The 24577-nt window shown below is 28.8% G+C and overlaps 1 protein-coding gene across 1 annotated transcript in view; it reads right to left on the bottom strand.

Annotated features, from left to right (window-relative positions):
• The window catches only part of LOC122504349, a 239149-nt gene that overhangs the window by 19406 nt on the left and 195166 nt on the right, over positions 1–24577 (bottom strand). Inside the window, exons 6-10 of the mRNA XM_043615421.1 lie at positions 18319–18607; positions 7411–7670; positions 5127–5279; positions 2677–2871; positions 1914–2302 (exon numbers count right to left, since the gene is read on the bottom strand). Of these exons, the coding sequence (XP_043471356.1) occupies positions 1914–2302; positions 2677–2871; positions 5127–5279; positions 7411–7670; positions 18319–18607 (1286 nt within the window). The remainder of the gene's footprint in view (positions 1–1913; positions 2303–2676; positions 2872–5126; positions 5280–7410; positions 7671–18318; positions 18608–24577) is intronic.

Raw genomic sequence — 24577 nt, 5'->3', positions numbered from 1 at the left:
AAATTGGATTTGCTACCTATTTTTAAATTTCTCATTTTAGTTTAAGATTTTTTAATTTAGATTCCAATTTATTTTTACTCTACAAACTTTTTGTCTTGTTTTGAATTTTTCGAAAAGTTTTTTTGTTTTTAGAAATGTGTAAGTTGCGTCTGACTAAAAATGGATTTACCTACTTATTCATTAATTTCCATATTATTTTATTATTATTTTTATTTGTTTAATATTTTTTCTTATTTTTAATTTTCTGTAATTTTTAAAATTTTTTAGGAGATAAATTAACTTGGTCTGACTAAAAACGGTCTTTACCTACTTGTTATTTATTCTTTATATTTTAATATTACATTTTTTTATTTTAGCTTCCGATTTATTTTTATTTTACAATTTTTTCCCTTTTTTTAATATTCTGCCAAACTAAATTAGTTTCGTCTTACTAAAAATTGATTTCACTTCTTATTTCATATTTTTCAAATTGAGATTTCATGTTATTTTTATTTCTTAAATATTTTTTTTGTCCTGTTTTTGATTTTCTGTAAATTTTTTATGTTTTTAGAAAATAAATTAGTTTTGTCTGACTAAATAGTGGGAGTAACTACTTGTTATTTAATCTCCTTGTTTTAGTTTTAGATTTTTTTATTTTATCTTACGTTTCTTTTTATTCTGTAAATTTTTTGACCTTTTTTTGATTTCCCAGAAGGTTTTTAAAAAAATTGAGTTCGTCTGACTGAAAAGTGGGATTAACTACTTGTTATTTAGTTTTCTTATTTTAGTTTCAGATTTTTTTGTTTTATCTTTCTATTTATTTTTATCCTATAAATTTCTAGTCTTGTTTTCAATTTTCTTAAAAGTTTTTATGTCTTAATAAAATAAATTAGTTCCGTCAGAATAAAAATGGGTTAAAAACTAATTGTTACTTATTTTGGCACTTAAGTTACGTTCTTATTTTTTTTCTTTCATTTTTTTTTTGTATTTTGTATTAATATTTAGTAGATTTTATATGTTTTTAGGAAATAAATTAATTTCGTCAGACAAAAAAGTTAGTAATTTTTTTATATTATTAAAATGTCCCCAGTACTTTTTAATTAAAGTGCACGTTTCGAATTGTTTGACGCATTGGAATTAATTTGATAACTTACTTCTGAATGTTTCATAGTGAAAGTTTAATGGGTAAACAATAAGTTGCGTATTCATTACAAACAACGAAGAGAATGAGAGGAGGGAGGATATTAGAGAGGAAAATTTGTTGCTTTATGTTATAACTTGGTGTAATTAAAATCCAGTTTAGTTCACGATTATTCAACACGAAATGCGAATTCTCAACACGGTGCATATTAGTATAGGGTGTTATATAGAATTATGTAGTTTTGAAGTCATAAAATTAAAAATTGTAATTATTGTCCTTAGAGCCTTAATAAGAAATTTATGGTCGATCCCCTTGGGTCTTAAAATCAATTTCCTATTTTGAAACACTATTAACTTAAAAGCATCAAATTGCAATGAATTGATACCAAAAATGTGGATCAAATAAAAGATTGGTCAAAATTTTTGGCATCAATTTAATCCACTTTAGTATCAATTTGATACTTTCAAGAAAACTGTTAATTCAGTCAATATGGACTAATTTATACTCTATTTGCTAATTGAGTTATTTTAGCAAAAATTAGGCTTAAAACTCTTTTTTACACTCTAGTGATTTTATCGAATGAAGAATTAGAAGTTGAATTGAATTGAATTAAAAAAAAACAATTATCTTCGTTAGAGTAATTCTTCTCAAAAGTTGAACACGATCGTGGTTTGGTACTTGAATGTTCTCAGATTACTCGAGGAACTTGAGGGTCTTCAGTGACAAAGGGTGGTTGGACATGTTTGAGTTAAATCCTCTCTCTCACTCTCTTGCTCTCTATATAAACCCTTACCATGATATATCGTTGCATTCCGTCAAAGGCATCATCTCACCATCCCAGACCTTTAAGGACGTGGAGCAATCCTCGTCAGTAGTTGTTGGATTCATGTCGACATGAAATTTCAGTATCGATAGCCAAACACGAAATTGTGGTTGCGCTTGTCTGGGTGGAGGTCTTCGCCAGACAGTTCCTGGCCGTTGTTCGGGAAATTTAGGCAGGGGTCGAGGTGGAGCCTGGGTGGGTGGAGCTGGACCAGCTCCTCGAAGATGATAAAGGCAAGTGCTGTTACGTGGCAGCGAGTGACGTGGCGATGTCAAAACTCCTCCATTGTTGCCCTTCAGCCAAAATTCACAGCGTTTGCCTCTCGTGTAAGTTGGCGATTCGGCGTCAACAAATTTTATCTAAAATTTAGGGGCTTATTTTTTAATTTTTTTTTTTAAATCTTTACATATTTTAAAGTACTTAAAAACTTTACATCACAGTTAGTAAATTGTGGAAAACATTTGAAAAATTAATTTCAAAAAATATTTCTCCACCTATTTTGCAATCCTTCTGGATAAATATTATCATACACAGGAATTGGACTTTGGAAAAGAAAAGAGATGAAATTCAGTTAATTCATTTTGCCCTCTGGTTTTGTCAATATTCTCTTGGAAGATTGCGACGATTATAGATTGAGTATAATTAGTGAGTGCTGTGTGTTATAATTTAATAAACGCTTTTTATATATATAATAAAAAAAAATAAAGAATCGATTCGAAGGAATGAAGCGCACCTGAACCTCCAACTGAAATCCGTGAAGCGAATGCGGTGGCGTAGGATGAAGAAAGGTGCCAAAAGGAGATGTGGTGAATTCAACCAGCAGTTCCGGTCCACTGGTCGTTGCCTCTGGAACTGGCTCGCCACCGCCGCAGAATTTTAATATCACTGGATCCCGAGTCGTATAACCATCATAAATGGTCACGTAGTCCTGTTGAAGGAGAAGAAAATTTTGTTATTCCAAACGAGAAAAGGGAGGAAGGAAAAATATTGCTACTGCGCTTTTTTTTAACTAAACATTTATTTATTTGTACATATATATTTATGTATGCATTTATATATTTATAAATTCATATATTTATATTTATATATTTATATTAGGGGAGAGTTTTGATGGTTCGGCCGAAGTTTCGGTTGGACAACCGATAAATATATTCTGTACAAAAAAATTTATATTACCGGGCTCGAACTAGGTCCGTAAATTTGGTTCAAGTTCGTAAAAGTCATTTTTTTTAAAGAAGGTCCGTAAAGTCCGTAATTTGATAGAAAAAGAACGAAAAATTTGTAAATTGTACGATATAATTTGGAAAATTTTAGAGAAATTAAAAATAATTCCAGAAATTCAATTATATTTTCAAAAGCAATAAAATTCTTCGCAAAAATTCAATTATGTTCAAAAATTTTTTAAAATTCTCGTCAAAATTTCAATTATTTGTAGAAATAATAAAATTATTCTCCGAAATTTATTTATTTTCAAAAATTTTCCCGAATTCAATGATTTTTAATATCTACTATTTTAATAAAATTTTCAAAAAGAATTCAATCATTTAAAATAATTTTTTGATAAAATTCCACGCAAACATTTAATTATTTTCATAAAATAATAAAAATTTCACAGGAATTAAATTATTTACGAATTTTTTTTATAAATTTCTTCTAAATAATTCAATTATTTCCATAAATAATAATATTTTTAAAAAGATTCAATTATTTTCGTAAATACCTACTATTTTTTTATAGATAATCAATTGTTTTCAAAAGCATTAAAATTCTTTTTAGGAATTCCATTATTATCGCATAAATAATGAAACTCATAGCAGAATTTCAATTATTTTTAATACAATTTTAATTGAATCCCCCGAAAAATGTAATTTTTCTTAAAAATTTTATTATTCAATTCAATTATTTTCAAAAATTTTTCTCAATTCAATGATTTTTAATAAAATTTAATGAAATTTTCCAAAAGAATTCAATTATTTGAAAAAAAATTTAATATAATTCTACGCAAACATTTAATTATTTTCATAATTATTAAAAATTTTACTGGAATTCAATTATTTACAAACTTTTTTTTATAAATTTCTTCGCAATAATTCAATTATTTTCAAAAATATTAAAATTCTTTTTAGAAATTCAATTATTTTCAAAAAGATTAAAATTCTTTTTAGGAATTCAATTATATTTTCAAAAATATTAGAATTCTTTTTAGGAATTCAATTGTTTTTATAAATAATAAAACTCATCGCGGAATTTCTATTATTTTTAATACAATTTTAATTAAATCCCCCGAAAAATGTAATTTTTCTTAAAAATTGTATTAATATTCATCAAAAGAATTCAATTATTTAAAAATTTGTTGATAAAATTAATTATGAGAATTCAATTATTACAATTAGTCTGTAGAAGAATTAAATTTTTTTGAAAAAGTTTATTTCAATTTTACTTGAAATTATTTTTTGAAGTTCTTATTTTCTAATATATATTTAATTGAATAATTTCCGAAGAATTGAATAATTGAATTTTAGTTGAAAACAGTAAAAAAAATTGAATTTTGGAGAAATTACAAATTATTGCAGAAATTCAATTATTTTCAAGAGTAGTAAAATTCTTGGCAAAAATTAAATGTGTTCAAAAATAATAAAATTCTTTTTAGACATTCAATTATTTTCATAAATATGAAACTCATCGCAGAATTTCAATTATTTTTAAAACAAGTTTAATCAAATTTCTCGAAATTTTACGAAACATTCAATTGTTCAATAAATTATTTATTTTTGTATTTAAATAATTGAATTCTCGTAGAATTTTCTAATGTATTATATTTAACGTTTTTATTTTCTAATATATATTTAATTGAAGAATTTAAGAATAATTGCATACAACCATCACAACTCTTCCCTATTTGTGTATTTATGTATTTATATATATATATATATATTTATATAAAAAAATTTCAAAAAATATCTGTGTATTTATAAATAAATTTATGTAAATATGTTTATTTATAAATACACAGATATTTTTTGAATTTTTTTGCCTTTATTTAAAAGGTTTCTTCTGTATAATATGTAAAAAATAAATTTAATTGAAAAAATTAAAAAAAAATTGGTTATTTTAAGTTGCACTGGAAAAAAAATATTTTGTCGGAGGAAATGAATTATTTTTGTTGAAAATACGAAAATAGACCTGAACGATGTCGCAGTCTTGCCACAATCGAAGCTCACGAGGCGGTGGTTCTGCTTGAGTTGCTGGTCTCGCTCTTACAGCGACCAATTGACCCCGCGGTTGTCTTACGGAAATTAAAGCATGTTTTCCCGGTGGGACATCCGTTTGTCTTACCTAAGATAAATGTGCAGCATTAAAAATTTTTATTAAATATTTCTTTTACTCTACACTGAATTTTTTTATTAAAAGAGCAAAATTATTATCACTATTTTATTATCATTATCACACTGAATTTTATTTGAAAAGGCAAAAATTATTATTGTCATTATTCTTATTATTATTATAACATTATTTTTTTTACTATCATTATCATAGTAAATTTTATTAGTAGACAAAAATTATTATTATTATTATTATTATTATTATTATTATTATTATTATTATTATTATTATTATTATTATTATTGTTATATTTTTATTTTTACTGTCAATGGTAAAAATAATGTTAATAAAATTTGATAAATTAAAAAATGATAATATGAATGATAAAAAATAGCAATAAAAGTAGTAATAAATGTTTACTTTATTTATTTACTTCGAAAAATAATCTTCTAGGGCTATTGAGTCCTCAATACTCTCTAAATTTAAATTAGTAACAATGTTCACTAACTAATTTAAATTAGTGACTGACTTTTTGGTTTTGAATTAATAAAATTCACTAATAAATTAGTAGGAAATACTATTTATTAGTAAAAGACAAATTTGAAAGTAAAAAGTCGGTCACTAATTCAAATTAGTAAATGTTTTTACTAATTAAAATTAAGAGAGAAGTAAATAATAAATAAAAAATAAATCGTAAATAGTTATTTACTTTTTTGCTCTTTAATTATAGTAAATTTTACTAATAAATAGTAATTTCTACTAATTATTAGTAAATTTTACTAATTTAAAAGCAAAAATTCTGTCACTAATATTCATTAGTGACAGAATTCAAATAAGCAAACATTTTTACTAATTAAAATTCAGAGAGTAGTAAATAATAGTAAATTTGGCTTTTGCTGTTAGGCAGAAAGTTAAAAACTGAAGAAACTACCCTCCATTTGAGGGGAATAGTTTCTCATTGGCTTTATGATACGTCGCATAGCAAGTAGTTCTAATCGAAGCCCATATTCCCTTTGCAATCTCATGGGCAAACTGTCTAGTTACCATATGGAGAATAATGGTCTTGCCTCCAGGAAGTGACGTTATATCAGAAATTTGCCAAAATTACACTACCGGAAACATAATTAGGGAGGTACAAACTGCATGAAATGCATTTGAAAGACTCCCTTGAGGTTGCAAGTCTTGTTGCCAGCAAATGCCACACACAAATTGATAAATGGATTTGCCTTCAAAATTTTTCTGTTTTAACAATTTTAATGTTTCACTTGTGGAAAACGTAAACGTGCAAAACGTACAAATACATTTTAAGTGTAGAATTACTTTTAATAATACTCTAGCTAGTAATATGGTAATATTAATAATAATATTTTCTAAGGGTCAATTATTTAATTTAATTTCTTCGACTTTCATTTTCACTTTTACTTTCATGGGTTTTTGTTATCACTATCATTTTCACATTCATTTCCACTAATTAATTAAATAATTATTAATTTTTTACCTTTACTCTTATTTTTCACTTTCACTTTGTAGCAAATCTTTATCTTCACTTTCATTTTTACTTTGATGAATTTTTACCACCACTTAAAAAATTTTGTTAAAGTGAAAATGAAAGGGAAAATAAAAATCTATCAATGTAGAAACTATGTAACTAAAAATTAAACAAAAATTTTTATTTTCACTTTCATTTTCACTTTGATGGATTTTTACTGCCACTAAAAATCTATCAGAGTTAAAATAAAAGGGAAAGTAAAAATTCTGTGACAGTGAAAATGAAACCAAAATTCCTTTAAAGTGGAAATAAAATCGAAACTAAAAATCCTTTAAAATGAAAATGAAAATGAAAATGAAAATGAAAATGAAACTTAAAGGAAAAGCGAAAATAAAAGTCAAAGCAGAAACAAAATTACACTATCGACCTCCTGGTTCGTTATAAAACCAAAATTGAAAAAGTATGTAATTCCAACTTTTCTATATATTAACTTTTACCGTACAAACAATATTTAATACGATACAATTTTTTTCCCTTACGTTTTTATAGCAAGGAATTTTTAATTTCGAGGGTATAAGTATAATATTCGAGAGTATAGTACTTTTTTTCTCTATCTTCTTTTTTTTATGTTTATGATTATTGGAAAGCACTTACAGCATAGTAGCAGGTGAGATTTCGTGGATAGAGACCGGGAAAATTTGGCGACTGTAGTCGGCATTTTTTTTTGTCACAGTCAGTGAATATTCGAGAACAGTATGTACCGTCGATGAGTTCACCCAGAAATTGTTCAGAAGCGCTCGATTTTGTTGGCTCCTCATGTTCCACCATTTGTACAGGCATCGCCATAGAACTATTCAAATATTCCGTTGAGGATCGCTGAGTTGTCACAGGCATTGTTGTAATTTGTGTCATTCCTGGCGATAATTGCAAATTATTTTTCACACAAATTTAATACAGTTAAAAAGAAATTTAAAAAATTAAATTAAATTAATAATTTATAATAAAAAAAAATAAAATAAAAAAACATTAAATAAATCTCATTTTTTTTTGAAAAAATTTTTGACAGATTTAATGTTCCTAAAAATTTCAACTTTCAAATAAAAGACGATATTTTTTGTTAAATATTTTAATTTATTTATAACATTTATTTATAATTATATTATTATAATATTTTAATTTCAGAAATTATTCTGTTTATTAAAAAAACTTCATTCCTAACTAAGGGAAAATATTTAATTCTGTTGTTCAATTTATTGGGTAAATTTATAAAAATAAAATATTTAATTTATATTATTGTACAATTTGTTTCGTAAATTTACCAAAAAATATTTGAACAGAAAAAATAGCGTTTCTTTGAAAGTTGAGAACTTTGGGAAAATTATTTTTAGATTTGTTTTTTGGAAACTTTTATTTATTATTATTTTGTAAATGATCATTAGTTTTTAATTCAAAAAATTACTGGGGAATAAAATATTTGCTAACCAGCAATGGTAGCAAGTCAATTTGTATTTAGATGAAAGTTTTACTTTTCAAAGTTAACGTCAAATGTAAATCTGATTTATTGGAAGTTTAAAATTACTCCGTTAATTAGTTTTGTTACGAGTAGCTTTAATTTGAAATTATCGAATGAAAAGCAAAGTTTCTGTAAATCCATGAATATTTGAAATTATTTAAAGACTGGATAAGTATTGAATTTAATAATCTAATAAATACTCTCTTAATTTAAGAGATTTTTCTTTCAGAATTTTTCTTTCAGAAATCGCAGAACAAATAACTTTTTTTTTAAATAAAGAAAAATTGATAAATATAATTTTGATAAATAATTTTTTTATTGTTATAAAATGCAACTTATTTTTATTTTCAAAGTGTGAAAAATATATAAAGTCAAATTTATTTTCTCTTGAAATTTTTCAGTTGTTTTTTTGTATTTACTAAATTTGTTATTAATTAATTATTATAATTACTTAGGCTCGGTGAAACTAGCGACCCGCCGGCCGCCAGCCATCAGAAAAATCCATAGGCGCCGACACACATAGTAACGCGGTGGCCCTATGCCATTCAATCAACGCAAAAACAACGTACGTTAGCTATTACAGTTTATAGAAAAAAATTGCAATAGTCACATTTTAAAGAGCAATAATCCCCCTTTAATTTGTGACCAAGAAATAAACATTTGGTATAAAATTGTTCGAATTTTTGATAGCCAGCGTCCCCACCCGCCCGTATCAGAAAAACGAAAATTGGGAAAAAAATCGGAAAAAGATTCATAACTCGAACAATTTTAGACCAAACGCTTATTTCTTGGTCGAAAATTAAAGGATGATTATTGCTCTTCAAAATGTGACAATTGAAAATATTTTAAATAAATTTTTGATAGTCAGCGTCCCCACCAGCCCGTATCAGAAAAACGAAAATTGGGAAAAAAATCGGAAAAAAATTCATAACTCGAACAATTTCAGACCAAACGCTTATTTCTTGGTCGGAAATTAAAAGGGGATTATTGCTCTTCAAAATGTGACAATTGATAATATTTTTAATAAATTTTTGATAGTCAGCGTCCCCACCCGCCCGTATCAGAAAAACGAAAATTGGGAAAAAAATTGGAAAAAATTCATAACTCGAATAATTTCAGACCAAATCTTTGTTTCTTGGTCGCACATTAAAGAGGGATTCATGGTCCTTAAAACGTGACCAATAAGAATTTATTTAAAAAAATTTTGATAGTCAGCGTCCTCACCCGCCCGTATCAGAAAAACGAAAATTCGAAAAAAAATCGGAAAAAAATTCATAACTCGAACAATTTTAGACCAAACGCTTATTTCTTGGTCGGAAATTAAAGGGGGATTATTGCTCTTTAAAATGTGACAATTGAAAATATTTTTAATAAATTTTTGATAGTCAGCGTCCCCACCCGCCCGTATCAGAAAAACGAAAATTGGGAAAAAAATTGGAAAAAATTCATAACTCGAATAATTTTTGACCAATTCTTTGTTTCTTGGTCGCAAATTAAAGAGGGATTAATGGTCCTTAAAATGTGACCAATAAGAATTTATTTAAAAAAATTTTGATAGTCAGCGTCCCCACCCGCCCGTATCAGAAAAACGAAAATTGGAAAAAAAATCGGAAAAAAATTCATAACTCGAACAATTTCAGACCAAATCTTTGTTTCTTGGTCGCACATTAAAGAGGGATTCATGGTCCTTAAAACGTGACCAATAAGAATTTATTTAAAAAAATTTTGATAGTCAGCGTCCCCACCCGCCCGTATCAGAAAAACGAAAATTCGAAAAAAAATCGGAAAAAAATTCATAACTCGAACAATTTTAGACCAAACGCTTATTTCTTGGTCGGAAATTAAAGGGGGATTATTGCTCTTCAAAATGTGACAATTGAAAATATTTTTAATAAATTTTTGATAGTCAGCGTCCCCACCCGCCCGTATCAGAAAAACGAAAATTGGAAAAAAAATCGGAAAAAAATTCATAACTTGAACAATTTCAGACCAAATCTTTGTTTCTTGGTCGCAAATTAAAGAGGGATTCTTGGTCCTTAAAATGTGACCAATAAGAATTTATTTAAAAAATTTTTGATAGTCAGCGTCCCCACCCGCCCGTATCAGAAAAACGAAAATTGGGAAAAAAATTGGAAAAAATTCATAACTCGAATAATTTTTGACCAATTCTTTGTTTCTTGGTCGCAAATTAAAGAGGGATTAATGGTCCTTAAAACGTGACCAATAAGAATTTATTTAAAAAAATTTTGATAGTCAGCGTCCCCACCCGCCCGTATCAGAAAAACGAAAATTGGGAAAAAAATCGGAAAAAAATTCATAACTCGAACAATTTCAGACCAAACGCTTATTTCTTGGTCGAAAATTAAAAGAGGATTATTGCTTTTCAAAATGTGACAATTGAAAATATTTTTAATAAATTTTTGATAGTCAGCGTCCCCACCCGCCCGTATCAGAAAAACGAAAATTGGGAAAAAAATTGGAAAAAATTCATAACTCGAATAATTTCAGACCAAATCTTTGTTTCTTGGTCGCAAATTAAAGAGGGATTCTTGGTTCTTAAAATGTGACCAATAAGAATTTATTTAAAAAATTTTTGATAGTCAGCGTCCCCACCCGCCCGTATCAGAAAAACGAAAATTGGAAAAAAAATCGGAAAAAAATTCATAACTCGAACAATTTTAGACCAAACGCTTATTTCTTGGTCGGAAATTAAAGGGGGATTATTGCTCTTTAAAATGTGACAATTGAAAATATTTTTAATAAATTTTTGATAGTCAGCGTCCCCACCCGCCCGTATCAGAAAAACGAAAATTGGGAAAAAAATTGGAAAAAATTCATAACTCGAATAATTTTTGACCAATTCTTTGTTTCTTGGTCGCAAATTAAAGAGGGATTAATGGTCCTTAAAATGTGACCAATAAGAATTTATTTAAATAAATTTTGATAGTCAGCGTCCCCACCCGCCCGTATCAGAAAAACGAAAATTGGAAAAAAAATCGGAAAAAAATTCATAACTCGAACAATTTCAGACCAAATCTTTGTTTCTTGGTCGCACATTAAAGAGGGATTCATGGTCCTTAAAACGTGACCAATAAGAATTTATTTAAAAAAATTTTGATAGTCAGCGTCCTCACCCGCCCGTATCAGAAAAACGAAAATTCGAAAAAAAATCGGAAAAAAATTCATAACTCGAACAATTTTAGACCAAACGCTTATTTCTTGGTCGGAAATTAAAGGATGATTATTGCTCTTTAAAATGTGACAATTGAAAATATTTTAAATAAATTTTTGATAGTCAGCGTCCCCACCCGCCCGTATCAGAAAAACGAAAATTGGGAAAAAAATCGGAAAAAAATTCATAACTCGAACAATTTCAGACCAAACGCTTATTTCTTGGTCGGAAATTAAAAGGGGATTATTGCTCTTCAAAATGTGACAATTAAAAATATTTTTAATAAATTTTTGATAGTCAGCGTCCCCACCCGCCCGTATCAGAAAAACGAAAATTGGGAAAAAAATTGGAAAAAATTCATAACTCGAATAATTTCAGACCAAATCTTTGTTTCTTGGTCGCAAATTAAAGAGGGATTCTTGGTCCTTAAAATGTGACCAATAAGAATTTATTTAAAAAATTTTTGATAGTCAGCGTCCCCACCCGCCCGTATCAGAAAAACGAAAATTGGGAAAAAAATCGGAAAAAAATTCATAACTCGAACAATTTCAGACCAAACGCTTATTTCTTGGTCGGAAATTAAAGGGGGATTATTGCTCTTCAAAATGTGACAATTGAAAATATTTTTAATAAATTTTTGATAGTCAGCGTCCCCACCCGCCCGTATCAGAAAAACGAAAATTGGAAAAAAAATCGGAAAAAAATTCATAACTCGAACAATTTCAGACCAAATCTTTGTTTCTTGGTCGCAAATTAAAGAGGGATTCATGGTCCTTAAAACGTGACCAATAAGAATTTATTTAAAAAAATTTTGATAGTCAGCGTCCCCACCCGCCCGTATCAGAAAAACGAAAATTGGAAAAAAAAATCGTAAAAAAATTCATAACTCGAACAATTTTAGACCAAACGCTTATTTCTTGGTCGCAAATTAAAGAGGGATTAATGGTCCTTAAAATGTGACTAATAAGAATTTATTTAAAAAATTTTTGATAGTCAGCGTCCCCACCCGCCCGTATCAGAAAAACGAAAATTGGAAAAAAAATCGGAAAAAAATTCATAACTCGAACAATTTCAGACCAAATCTTTGTTTCTTGGTCGCAAATTAAAGAGGGATTCATGCTCCTTAAAACGTGACCAATAAGAATTTATTTAAAAAAATTTTGATAGTCAGCGTCCCCACCCGCCCGTATCAGAAAAACGAAAATTGGAAAAAAAAATCGGAAAAAAATTCATAACTCGAACAATTTTAGACCAAACGCTTATTTCTTGGTCGGAAATTAAAGGGGGATTATTGCTCTTCAAAATGTGACAATTGAAAATATTTTTAATAAATTTTTGATAGTCAGCGTCCCCACCCGCCCGTATCAGAAAAACGAAAATTGGAAAAAAAATCGGAAAAAAATTCATAACTTGAACAATTTCAGACCAAATCTTTGTTTCTTGGTCGCAAATTAAAGAGGGATTCTTGGTCCTTAAAATGTGACCAATAAGAATTTATTTAAAAAATTTTTGATAGTCAGCGTCCCCACCCGCCCGTATCAGAAAAACAAAAATTGGGAAAAAAATTGGAAAAAATTCATAACTCGAACAATTTCAGACCAAATCTTTGTTTCTTGGTCGCAAATTAAAGGGGGATTAATGGTCCTTAAAATGTGACTAATAAGAATTTATTTAAAAAATTTTTGATAGTCAGCGTCCCCACCCGCCCGTATCAGAAAAACGAAAATTGGGAAAAAAATTGGAAAAAATTCATAACTCGAATAATTTCAGACCAAATCTTTGTTTCTTGGTCGCACATTAAAGAGGGATTCATGGTCCTTAAAACGTGACCAATAAGAATTTATTTAAAAAAATTTTGATAGTCAGCGTCCTCACCCGCCCGTATCAGAAAAACGAAAATTCGAAAAAAAATCGGAAAAAAATTCATAACTCGAACAATTTTAGACCAAACGCTTATTTCTTGGTCGGAAATTAAAGGGGGATTATTGCTCTTTAAAATGTGACAATTGAAAATATTTTTAATAAATTTTTGATAGTCAGCGTCCCCACCCGCCCGTATCAGAAAAACGAAAATTGGGAAAAAAATTGGAAAAAATTCATAACTCGAATAATTTTTGACCAATTCTTTGTTTCTTGGTCGCAAATTAAAGAGGGATTAATGGTCCTTAAAATGTGACCAATAAGAATTTATTTAAAAAAATTTTGATAGTCAGCGTCCCCACCCGCCCGTATCAGAAAAAACGAAAATTGGAAAAAAAATCGGAAAAAAATTCATAACTCGAACAATTTCAGACCAAATCTTTGTTTCTTGGTCGCACATTAAAGAGGGATTCATGGTCCTTAAAACGTGACCAATAAGAATTTATTTAAAAAAATTTTGATAGTCAGCGTCCTCACCCGCCCGTATCAGAAAAACGAAAATTCGAAAAAAAATCGGAAAAAAATTCATAACTCGAACAATTTTAGACCAAACGCTTATTTCTTGGTCGGAAATTAAAGGATGATTATTGCTCTTTAAAATGTGACAATTGAAAATATTTTAAATAAATTTTTGATAGTCAGCGTCCCCACCCGCCCGTATCAGAAAAACGAAAATTGGGAAAAAAATCGGAAAAAAATTCATAACTCGAACAATTTCAGACCAAACGCTTATTTCTTGGTCGGAAATTAAAAGGGGATTATTGCTCTTCAAAATGTGACAATTAAAAATATTTTTAATAAATTTTTGATAGTCAGCGTCCCCACCCGCCCGTATCAGAAAAACGAAAATTGGGAAAAAAATTGGAAAAAATTCATAACTCGAATAATTTCAGACCAAATCTTTGTTTCTTGGTCGCAAATTAAAGAGGGATTCTTGGTCCTTAAAATGTGACCAATAAGAATTTATTTAAAAAATTTTTGATAGTCAGCGTCCCCACCCGCCCGTATCAGAAAAACGAAAATTGGAAAAAAAATCGGAAAAAAATTCATAACTCGAACAATTTTAGACCAAACGCTTATTTCTTGGTCGGAAATTAAAGGGGGATTATTGCTCTTTAAAATGTGACAATTGAAAATATTTTAAATAAATTTTTGATAGTCAGCGTCCCCACCCGCCCGTATCAGAAAAACGAAAATTGGGAAAAAAATCGGAAAAAAATTCATAACTCGAACAATTTTAGACCAAACGCTTATTTCTTGGTCGGAAATTAAAGGGGGATTATTGCTCTTCAAAATGTGACAATTGAAAATATTTTTAATAAATTTTTGACAGACAGCGTCCCCACCCGCCCGTATCAGAAAAACGAAAATTGGAAAAAAAATCTGAAAAAAAATTCATAACTCGAACAATTTCAGACCAAATCTTTGTTTCTTGGTCGCACATTAAAGAGGGATTCATGGTCCTTAAAACGTGACCAATAAGAATTTATTTAAAAAAATTTTGATAGTCAGCGTCCTCACCCGCCCGTATCAGAAAAACGAAAATTCGAAAAAAAATCGGAAAAAAATTCATAACTCGAACAATTTCAGACCAAACGCTTATTTCTTGGTCGGAAATTAAAGGGGGATTATTGCTCTTCAAAATGTGACAATTGAAAATATTTTTAATAAATTTTTGATAGTCAGCGTCCCCACCCGCCCGTATCAGAAAAACGAAAATTGGAAAAAAAATCGGAAAAAAATTCATAACTCGAACAATTTCAGACCAAATCTTTGTTTCTTGGTCGCAAATTAAAGAGGGATTCATGGTCCTTAAAACGTGACCAATAAGAATTTATTTAAAAAAATTTTGATAGTCAGCGTCCCCACCCGCCCGTATCAGAAAAACGAAAATTGGAAAAAAAATCGTAAAAAAATTCATAACTCGAACAATTTTAGACCAAACGCTTATTTCTTGGTCGCAAATTAAAGAGGGATTAATGGTCCTTAAAATGTGACTAATAAGAATTTATTTAAAAAATTTTTGATAGTCAGCGTCCCCACCCGCCCGTATCAGAAAAACGAAAATTGGAAAAAAAATCGGAAAAAAATTCATAACTCGAACAATTTCAGACCAAATCTTTGTTTCTTGGTCGCAAATTAAAGAGGGATTCATGGTCCTTAAAACGTGACCAATAAGAATTTATTTAAAAAAATTTTGATAGTCAGCGTCCCCACCCGCCCGTATCAGAAAAACGAAAATTGGGAAAAAAATCGGAAAAAAATTCATAACTCGAACAATTTCAGACCAAACGCTTATTTCTTGGTCGGAAATTAAAGGGGGATTATTGCTCTTCAAAATGTGACAATTGAAAATATTTTTAATAAATTTTTGATAGTCAGCGTCCCCACCCGCCCGTATCAGAAAAACGAAAATTGGAAAAAAAATCGGAAAAAAATTCATAACTCGAACAATTTCAGACCAAATCTTTGTTTCTTGGTCGCAAATTAAAGAGGGATTCATGGTCCTTAAAACGTGACCAATAAGAATTTATTTAAAAAAATTTTGATAGTCAGCGTCCCCACCCGCCCGTATCAGAAAAACGAAAATTGGAAAAAAAATCGTAAAAAAATTCATAACTCGAACAATTTTAGACCAAACGCTTATTTCTTGGTCGCAAATTAAAGAGGGATTAATGGTCCTTAAAATGTGACTAATAAGAATTTATTTAAAAAATTTTTGATAGTCAGCGTCCCCACCCGCCCGTATCAGAAAAACGAAAATTGGAAAAAAAATCGGAAAAAAATTCATAACTCGAACAATTTCAGACCAAATCTTTGTTTCTTGGTCGCAAATTAAAGAGGGATTCATGGTCCTTAAAACGTGACCAATAAGAATTTATTTAAAAAAATTTTGATAGTCAGCGTCCCCACCCGCCCGTATCAGAAAAACGAAAATTGGAAAAAAAATCGGAAAAAAATTCATAACTCGAACAATTTTAGACCAAACGCTTATTTCTTGGTCGGAAATTAAAGGGGGATTATTGCTCTTCAAAATGTGACAATTGAAAATATTTTTAATAAATTTTTGATAGTCAGCGTCCCCACCCGCCCGTATCAGAAAAACGAAAATTGGAAAAAAAATCGGAAAAAAATTCATAACTTGAACAATTTCAGACCAAATCTTTGTTTCTTGGTCGCAAATTAAAGAGGGATTCTTGGTCCTTAAAATGTGACCAATAAGAATTTATTTAAAAAATTTTTGATAGTCAGCGTCCCCACCCGCCCGTATCAGAAAAACAAAAATTGGGAAAAAAATTGGAAAAAATTCATAACTCGAACAATTTCAGACCAAATCTTTGTTTCTTGGTCGCAAATTAAAGGGGGATTAATGGTCCTTAAAATGTGACTAATAAGAATTTATTTAAAAAATTTTTGATAGTCAGCGTCCCCACCCGCCCGTATCAGAAAAACGAAAATTGGAAAAAAAATCGGAAAAAAATTCATAACTCGAACAATTTCAGACCAAATCTTTGTTTCTTGGTCGCAAATTAAAGAGGGATTCATGGTCCTTAAAACGTGACCAATAAGAATTTATTTAAAAAAATTTTGATAGTCAGCGTCCCCACCCGCCCGTATCAGAAAAACGAAAATTGGAAAAAAAATCGTAAAAAAATTCATAACTCGAACAATTTTAGACCAAACGCTTATTTCTTGGTCGCAAATTAAAGAGGGATTAATGGTCCTTAAAATGTGACTAATAAGAATTTATTTAAAAAATTTTTGATAGTCAGCGTCCCCACCCGCCCGTATCAGAAAAACGAAAATTGGAAAAAAAATCGGAAAAAAATTCATAACTCGAACAATTTCAGACCAAATCTTTGTTTCTTGGTCGCAAATTAAAGAGGGATTCATGGTCCTTAAAACGTGACCAATAAGAATTTATTTAAAAAAATTTTGATAGTCAGCGTCCCCACCCGCCCGTATCAGAAAAACGAAAATTGGAAAAAAAATCGGAAAAAAATTCATAACTCGAACAATTTTAGACCAAACGCTTATTTCTTGGTCGGAAATTAAAGGGGGATTATTGCTCTTCAAAATGTGACAATTGAAAATATTTTTAATAAATTTTTGATAGTCAGCGTCCCCACCCGCCCGTATCAGAAAAACGAAAATTGGAAAAAAAATCGGAAAAAAATTCATAACTTGAACAATTTCAGACCAAATCTTTGTTTCTTGGTCGCAAATTAAAGAGGGATTCTTGGTCCTTAAAATGTGACCAATAAGAATTTATTTAAAAAATTTTTGATAGTCAGCGTCCCCACCCGCCCGTATCAGAAAAACAAAAATTGGGAAAAAAATTGGAAAAAATTCATAACTCGAACAATTTCAGACCAAATCTTTGTTTCTTGGTCGCAAATTAAAGGGGGATTATTGCTTTTTAAAATGTGACTATTGCATTTTTTTTCTATAAACTGTAATAGCTAGCGTACGTTTTTTTTGCGTTGATTGAACCGTATAGGGCCACCGCGCTACTATGTGTGTCGGCGCCTATGGATTCTTCTGATGGGTGGCGGCCGGCGGGTCGTTAGTTTTACCGAGTCAATTACTTAATTTTTTTTAGTAATAATTAAAAAAATTAAAAAATTTTAGTGAAACTCTCTAAATTTTAATATAAAATATTCATAGTAAAATTATTTACTAATTTGAAGTAGTGATTTATTTTTTGCTTTTCAATTAATAAATTTTAGTAATAAATAGTAATTTTTATTAATTTATTAGTAAAATTTACTGAATCGAAAGCAAAAATTCAGTTTATAATACAAAGTAGTGAATGTTCTTACTAATTCAAATTTAGTGAGTGGTGAACAGTTCAAATTAAGAGAACGATTTAAAGATTTATTTATTTATTGATAAGGTAAAGAAATTTTTTTTATGAAATATGAAACGATGAATAAAAAGTATGGTGAATTCGTACCAACAAAGGGATTTCCATAGCGCACAACGGCGTCTGACCTTCGAATTGTCTTGTACGCCATCCTAAAGTCAAAATTGAATCCAGTTTGATCCTTACTGAGCCTGAAGAGTCGAAGTGTTATAGATACGCTAGGGGTTTCGCTGTAGTATATCGCTGGACCCCAGGATGTCCCACACCACAAGCCACCGGCGTCGGGTCGTTTCACTTCGGAAATCTGTAAGGAACCATCTGGACATCCATCGGCCGTGAACGATACAAATTTTCCCAATGTAAAACTGTCGAATGTCAACTGGAAAAATTCGCAAAACAGAATTTTCATAATTAATTCAAGTCGACACAAATTTTTAATTTAATCTAAAAGTAAAATTATTTTTTGCCCACGTAATCTGAAAAATTGCCAGTAAAACTAAAAATCCAAAAGATCCAAAATGGCGGCTTCGAAATGTCGACTGGAAAAAATTTTAAGTTAGATTAATCTGGATGAATTTAAAACTTTCCGGTCGCCATTTTGAAACCGCCATTTTGAACATTTTAATTGTAACTTCAGATTCGGATTTACAAATCTACAATTTTAACTTAAATCTATTTTTATTCATTGGAAAATTCTACTGAAAGGCAATTATTTAAATACAAAAAAAATTTATTGTATAATTGCATGTGTCTTAAAATTGAATTCCATTAAAAATTATTTTTAAATAATTGAATTTTTTTGGAAATTTTATTAAAATAATAGATACTTAAATACAAATTATTAAATAAAGAACAATTATTTTTGAAAATAATTAAAATTTTGCAATGAATTTTATTTAAATTTTTGTAAATAATTGAATTCTTGTGATGAATATTGTTATTAAGGGGTCGTCCATAATCCTTGTGGACACAAAAATACATGAGATCGTGGACATTTTTAAACCCCCCCTCCCCCCAAAATTGTCCACGTGGTATATGGACGACCCCTTATGAAAATAATTGACTTCCCCCGAATGGTTTTATTAATTATAAAAATAATTAAATCCCTGAAAAGAATTTTAAAATTTATGAAAATAATTGAATTACTGCTAAGAATTTAATGCCTAACCTGTTTAAAACATTTGATTTTTTCGAAATAATATATGCAAATTCTATTTTCAATAATTGAATTCCTGTGAAATTTTTATTTGTTTGGAAAATAATTGAATGTTCGAGTAAAATATTGACAAAATTTTAGTTTAATAATTGAATTATTTTGGGAAATTTTATTAAAATAGTAGAATATTAAAAATCATTTAATTAAGAAAATATTGTTAATTAAATTAACTACCTATATTTTATATAAAATATTTCGAAATAAAAAAACTCTTTCCTTTGGAAAATTATTCTTTAAAATAATTTTTTTATTTTTCCATCTGAAAATGTTTTTTAAAATAGATTATTATTACTTAATTATTACTTAATTGTTTATCTAGATAATCGTTTATGGTCCAATATTGGACTGCGGGAATGTATATTAATAAATAAATAAATAAATAATTAATAACAATAATTGTATGAATATTTTCAGTGAATTTTCAGTAAATTGTAAATTAAAATCATTAAAAAATGTAAATTAATTAAAAATTAAAAAGTTGTTTAAATTAAAATTATTTCAATTTCCAGAAAATAAGTTACTGAAGTAAAAAGGAGGTAAAAAATATTTTAAAAAGCAAAAATAATTAATTAATTTTTCGTACTCAGTATTAATAAATTTTTGAAAATTTTGAATTTATCCATAAGAGTGAAAGAGAAAGAGAATGCCTTTCAAATTTCTCGGAAGTCATTGACCATGTGACGTCACTTATGGCCCGGATATATTCAGTAAAGAGAGGGGAGGAAATTTTGAAAATTGTTTTCGTTTATTTAAATTAATAAATTTTTGAAAATTCTTAATTTTTCCATATTTTTGAATTTTTTATTTGCTAAAATATTTATTATATACAATATTAAATTTATTTAATATAATTATATTTTATTCAAAATTATTTTTTTCTTTTATATTTAAATTAATAAATTTTGAATTTATCCATAAGAGTGAGAGAGAAAGAGAATGCCTTTCCCATTTCTCGGAAGTCATTGACAATGTGACGTCATTTATGGCCCGGTTATATTCAGTAGAAAGAGGGTAGAAAATTTTGAAAATTGTTTTCGTTTATTAAAATTAATAAATTTTTAAAAATTCTTAATTTTTCCATATTCTTGAATTTTTTATTTGCTAAAATATTAAATATAATATTAAATTTATTTAATATAATTATATTTTTAATTAAAAATTTTTTTTCGTTTATATTTAAATTAATAAATTTTTTATTTTCTCTAAAAGAGTGAGAGAGAAAAAAAAAATCCTTTTCCAATTCTCAGAAGTCATTGACCATGTGACGTCACTTATGGCCCGACTATATTCAGTAGAGAGAGGGGAGAAAATTTTGAAAATTGTTTTCGTTTATTAAAATTAATAAATAATAAATTTTTTAAAATTTTTTAATTTTTCCATATTCTTGAATTTTTTATTTGATAAAATATTATATAAAATATTAAATTTATTTAATATAATTATATTCTAATTAAAAATTTTTTTTCTTTTATATTTAAATTAATAAATTTTGAATTTCACTATAAGAGAGAGAGAGAGAAAGAGAATCCCCTTGCAATTCTCGAAAGTCCTCGCCTTTGTGACGTCATTTATGGTTCGACTGAACTCTCAGCAAAGTTTAGAAAGGGGGGGGGGGAAGTTGTCAAAATTTTAGGCCCGCTGAAAATTATTTTTGAATTTTTAGTACAGCCAGAGCCGGGCAAGTGAACAGTCGTGTATGTGGTACCGCGTAATGGATATGTTCAAGGAAGGCTACCATCAAAGGAAGTGTGGGGGGGGGTGCCACGTGTATAAGGACTATTTAATTAATTTTTTTCTTTTTTTTCGGGAGTGTTAGCTACGGGAAATGTGCGTCATCTTTTGTTAAAACCGAAACGAATTTTAGGGGAAATTTTTTTTTTTTCAAATTTAATATAAAATAATTTTACCCTTTTACAATAACGGGAGTGTTCGTAATATTTAAAACCGCGATCGTTTCATGTAATAAAAAGTGTCCACCCTTTTTTTTATTTTTGACACGAGGTTCGGGAGTGCTCGAAATATTTTTGAAACCGGGAATGAGTGTAATTTTTTTTTTGTGCCCATGATGACATCGTACGAGTGCCGCTCCGGGATGGAGATCGGGTATAGGCTGAGACTGACCGCTGTAAGTCTAATTTTGTTATTTTAATTAAATCATTTTTTTTTAATTAATTATTTTTCAATTAATTTATTTAAATTTTTTTTTTAGTTTAATTAATATTTAATTATTTGATTTTTATTTATTTTTACTTTAAAATTTTTTCTTTTATTTAAACTCATTTTTATTTTTATTTAATTATTAATTTAAAAAAATTTTTATTTTTTTTTATTTTAAGGTCATTGAAACCATTATTACTTCACAATATTCGAACCAATGCTTTTCATAAACAGTGATGTCATAATGTTTCAAATGCCCTTAAGGACTTGGATTATTTTTTTTTTTTAATTTTTTTTAATATTTATAATAATTATTTTCTGTTTATTGTTTCAGACTGGTGGGACAGGAAGGAGGATGCAGAGAAAGCATGGCCTCTACATAGCAACCCCGGTCTCCCCGCATAGAAGAGGGGCCACTGGGGGGCTGGTCCAGAAGAGGCGATGGTGCCATCGCTCCGTCGTGGGAATCCGCGACGGTGAGTGCTTTTTACCTACTAACATAGCGACACAACCTGAAATTATTAATTTCTAAAATGATCTCTATTTCAGAAATTAATTTGTCGAAAATAGTAATTTTCATTTTTTTTTAATTATACAAACTTTCGGGTTTGTAAAATTAAACTTTTGAAACTTGCTATTTATTTCAGGATTACATTGTTCATTGTACTCTTTTTTGATTTTACTTTTTCAATCTTCTCTAATTATAATTATAATTATATATAATAATAATTCCATAAAAAAATATTCTGCAATTTTTTCTTTCTAGTTATTTGTCAATGTTAGTGTAAATAAAAAATGTTGAAACTCTTGAGCTTTTTTATTATTAAATTCCCTTCAGGTGTAAAAACCTTGGAATTTATATTTTAATTAAAAAAAATTTTAAATAAGAAACTTTGATTTTGAGAACAAGAAAAATATCATTTCGAGACACTATTTTTTCAAGTACATATCTTTATTAAGTAATTAAAAAATTGATTAAAAATAACAATTTGAATTAGTAAATTTATAAATTACATGCATTTCTTGAGTACAATGTGCAACACCTTGGTGATGGATACCCTCTCCTCTTTTGAGAAAATGAGAATATTTGAGCTCAGGTGACGGGTGCCGTCCCGGGACGGTATCCCTAGGTTTGCACCGAGGCCACACACCTCCGGAGGTGTGGAATGTGTGATTTGGTAGTTCACTCTGTTTAGGTAGGGAAACATAATTTTTTTCTGTGTGTGAATGTTTTCTTCAGTGTCGCTATGTTAAATTAAAAATTCTCTCTCGTTAATTTTTGTGTTTCTTCTGTTTCAGCCATTTCACTCCAGGTACATGTTTAAAGTTACTATTTTAATGAGAGAAAACTCCAACCGTCCGTTTTTCCGATAGGAAAGACGGAGTTTAGACTCTTCTATCATTAAATAAATTTTTTTAATTTTTATTACTTGAAAAATTTTTCATGTTTCGATTTATAATTAAATTTTCATTTTCTATAATTTCAGGGACCCAAAGAAATGTTTTATTTAAAGCAAATATAATTTATTTGAATTAAATATAATTAATACATTTTTCTTAAAGGACGACTAACGTAATTATTTCATTGAAATAAAAATGTTATTCGGCAGAAGTAAATGTATCATTTCTCTGAGTGAAAATTAAGAAATTGAATTCAAATTTTTATATGGATTAAAATCCGTATGTTGAAAAATTTGTATTCGTATTTCTGTCAGTTCTCTTGATTATTTATTTTAACCCCTTCGCAGTCTAGTTGAAAATCGCTTGTGGTCCAAAAACGGTCCGAAAAAAAAGTTTACAAAAAAATATGATTTAATCATATATAAGGTTTTTGGGGTCGCTGAATTCGAATTTGAGGTTAATTTTTGAAAATTCAAAATGGCGGATCCAATATGGCGACCAAATATGGTGGATAATTTTAAAATTAAAGCGTTTTAAGGGAAATTCATTTCTCGGGGGTTTTCGAGGTCGCTGAATCCAAATCTGAAGTCAGATTTAAAAAATTCAAAATGGCGGACCCAAAATGTCGACTTCAAAAAAAAATTTTTTTTCAGATTCCCTTAAAACTCGTTACTCGGGGGTTTTCGGGGTCTCTAATTACAAATATGATGTCAGATTTTCAAAATTCAAAATGGCGGATCCAATATGGCGGATGATTTCAAGATTGATGCGAAAAAAATATGAAGTTACCTCAAAAACCCCTGAGTAAACATTTTAGACAAATTTGTCAACATTCAAAAAATTTGATCGACATATTGAATCCAAAATTTAGCATTTAGAAAAACGAACATCAAATTCGAATTCAGCGACCCCAAAAAACCCCGGGAACGGAATTTCGATCAAAACGCATAAATTTTGAAATTATCCGCCATATTGGATCCAACATTTTGAATTTTGTAAAACGAACATCAAATTCAAATTCAGCGACCCCAAAAACCCCCGAGAAACGAATTTTAATCGAATCGCATCAATCTTGAAATTATCCGCCATATTGGATCCGCCATTTTGAATTTTAAAAATCTGACATCATATTTGTAATCAGAGACCCCGAAAACCCCCCAAGTAACGAGTTTAAAGCGAATTTGAAATTTTTTTATTTTTCGAAGTCAACATTTTGGGTCCGCCATTTTGAATTTTTTAAATCTGACTTCAGATTCGGATTCAGCGACCCCAAAAACAGTAGTATGTACTTCGCTACTAAAATCAAATCATGTTTAGTATTTTTTTTTTGAGATGGCCATATATGGCCACAGACGCAAAGGTGGCACGACTTTTCGTGGCCATATATGGGCCATGGACTGTTAAGGGGTTAATTCTTCTTCTCTCATGGAACAATATTCTTGAGGTTTTTTGCTGTAATCAAACTTCCTGAAAAATATTGGACTATGAGTTTTGTTTTTTGTTCCAGATCAGCAATTGAGGGTCACTTTTTGTTTTACAGTTTAGAAGGATTAGGTCCAGTTGTGCACAAATCTC

The sequence above is a fragment of the Leptopilina heterotoma genome, unplaced genomic scaffold (genome assembly GCF_015476425.1).
Source record: "Leptopilina heterotoma isolate Lh14 unplaced genomic scaffold, ASM1547642v1 Lhet_292, whole genome shotgun sequence".
In the NCBI taxonomy this organism is placed as follows: domain Eukaryota; kingdom Metazoa; phylum Arthropoda; class Insecta; order Hymenoptera; family Figitidae; genus Leptopilina; species Leptopilina heterotoma.
This window is presented reverse-complemented; position numbering and strand designations above follow the sequence as displayed.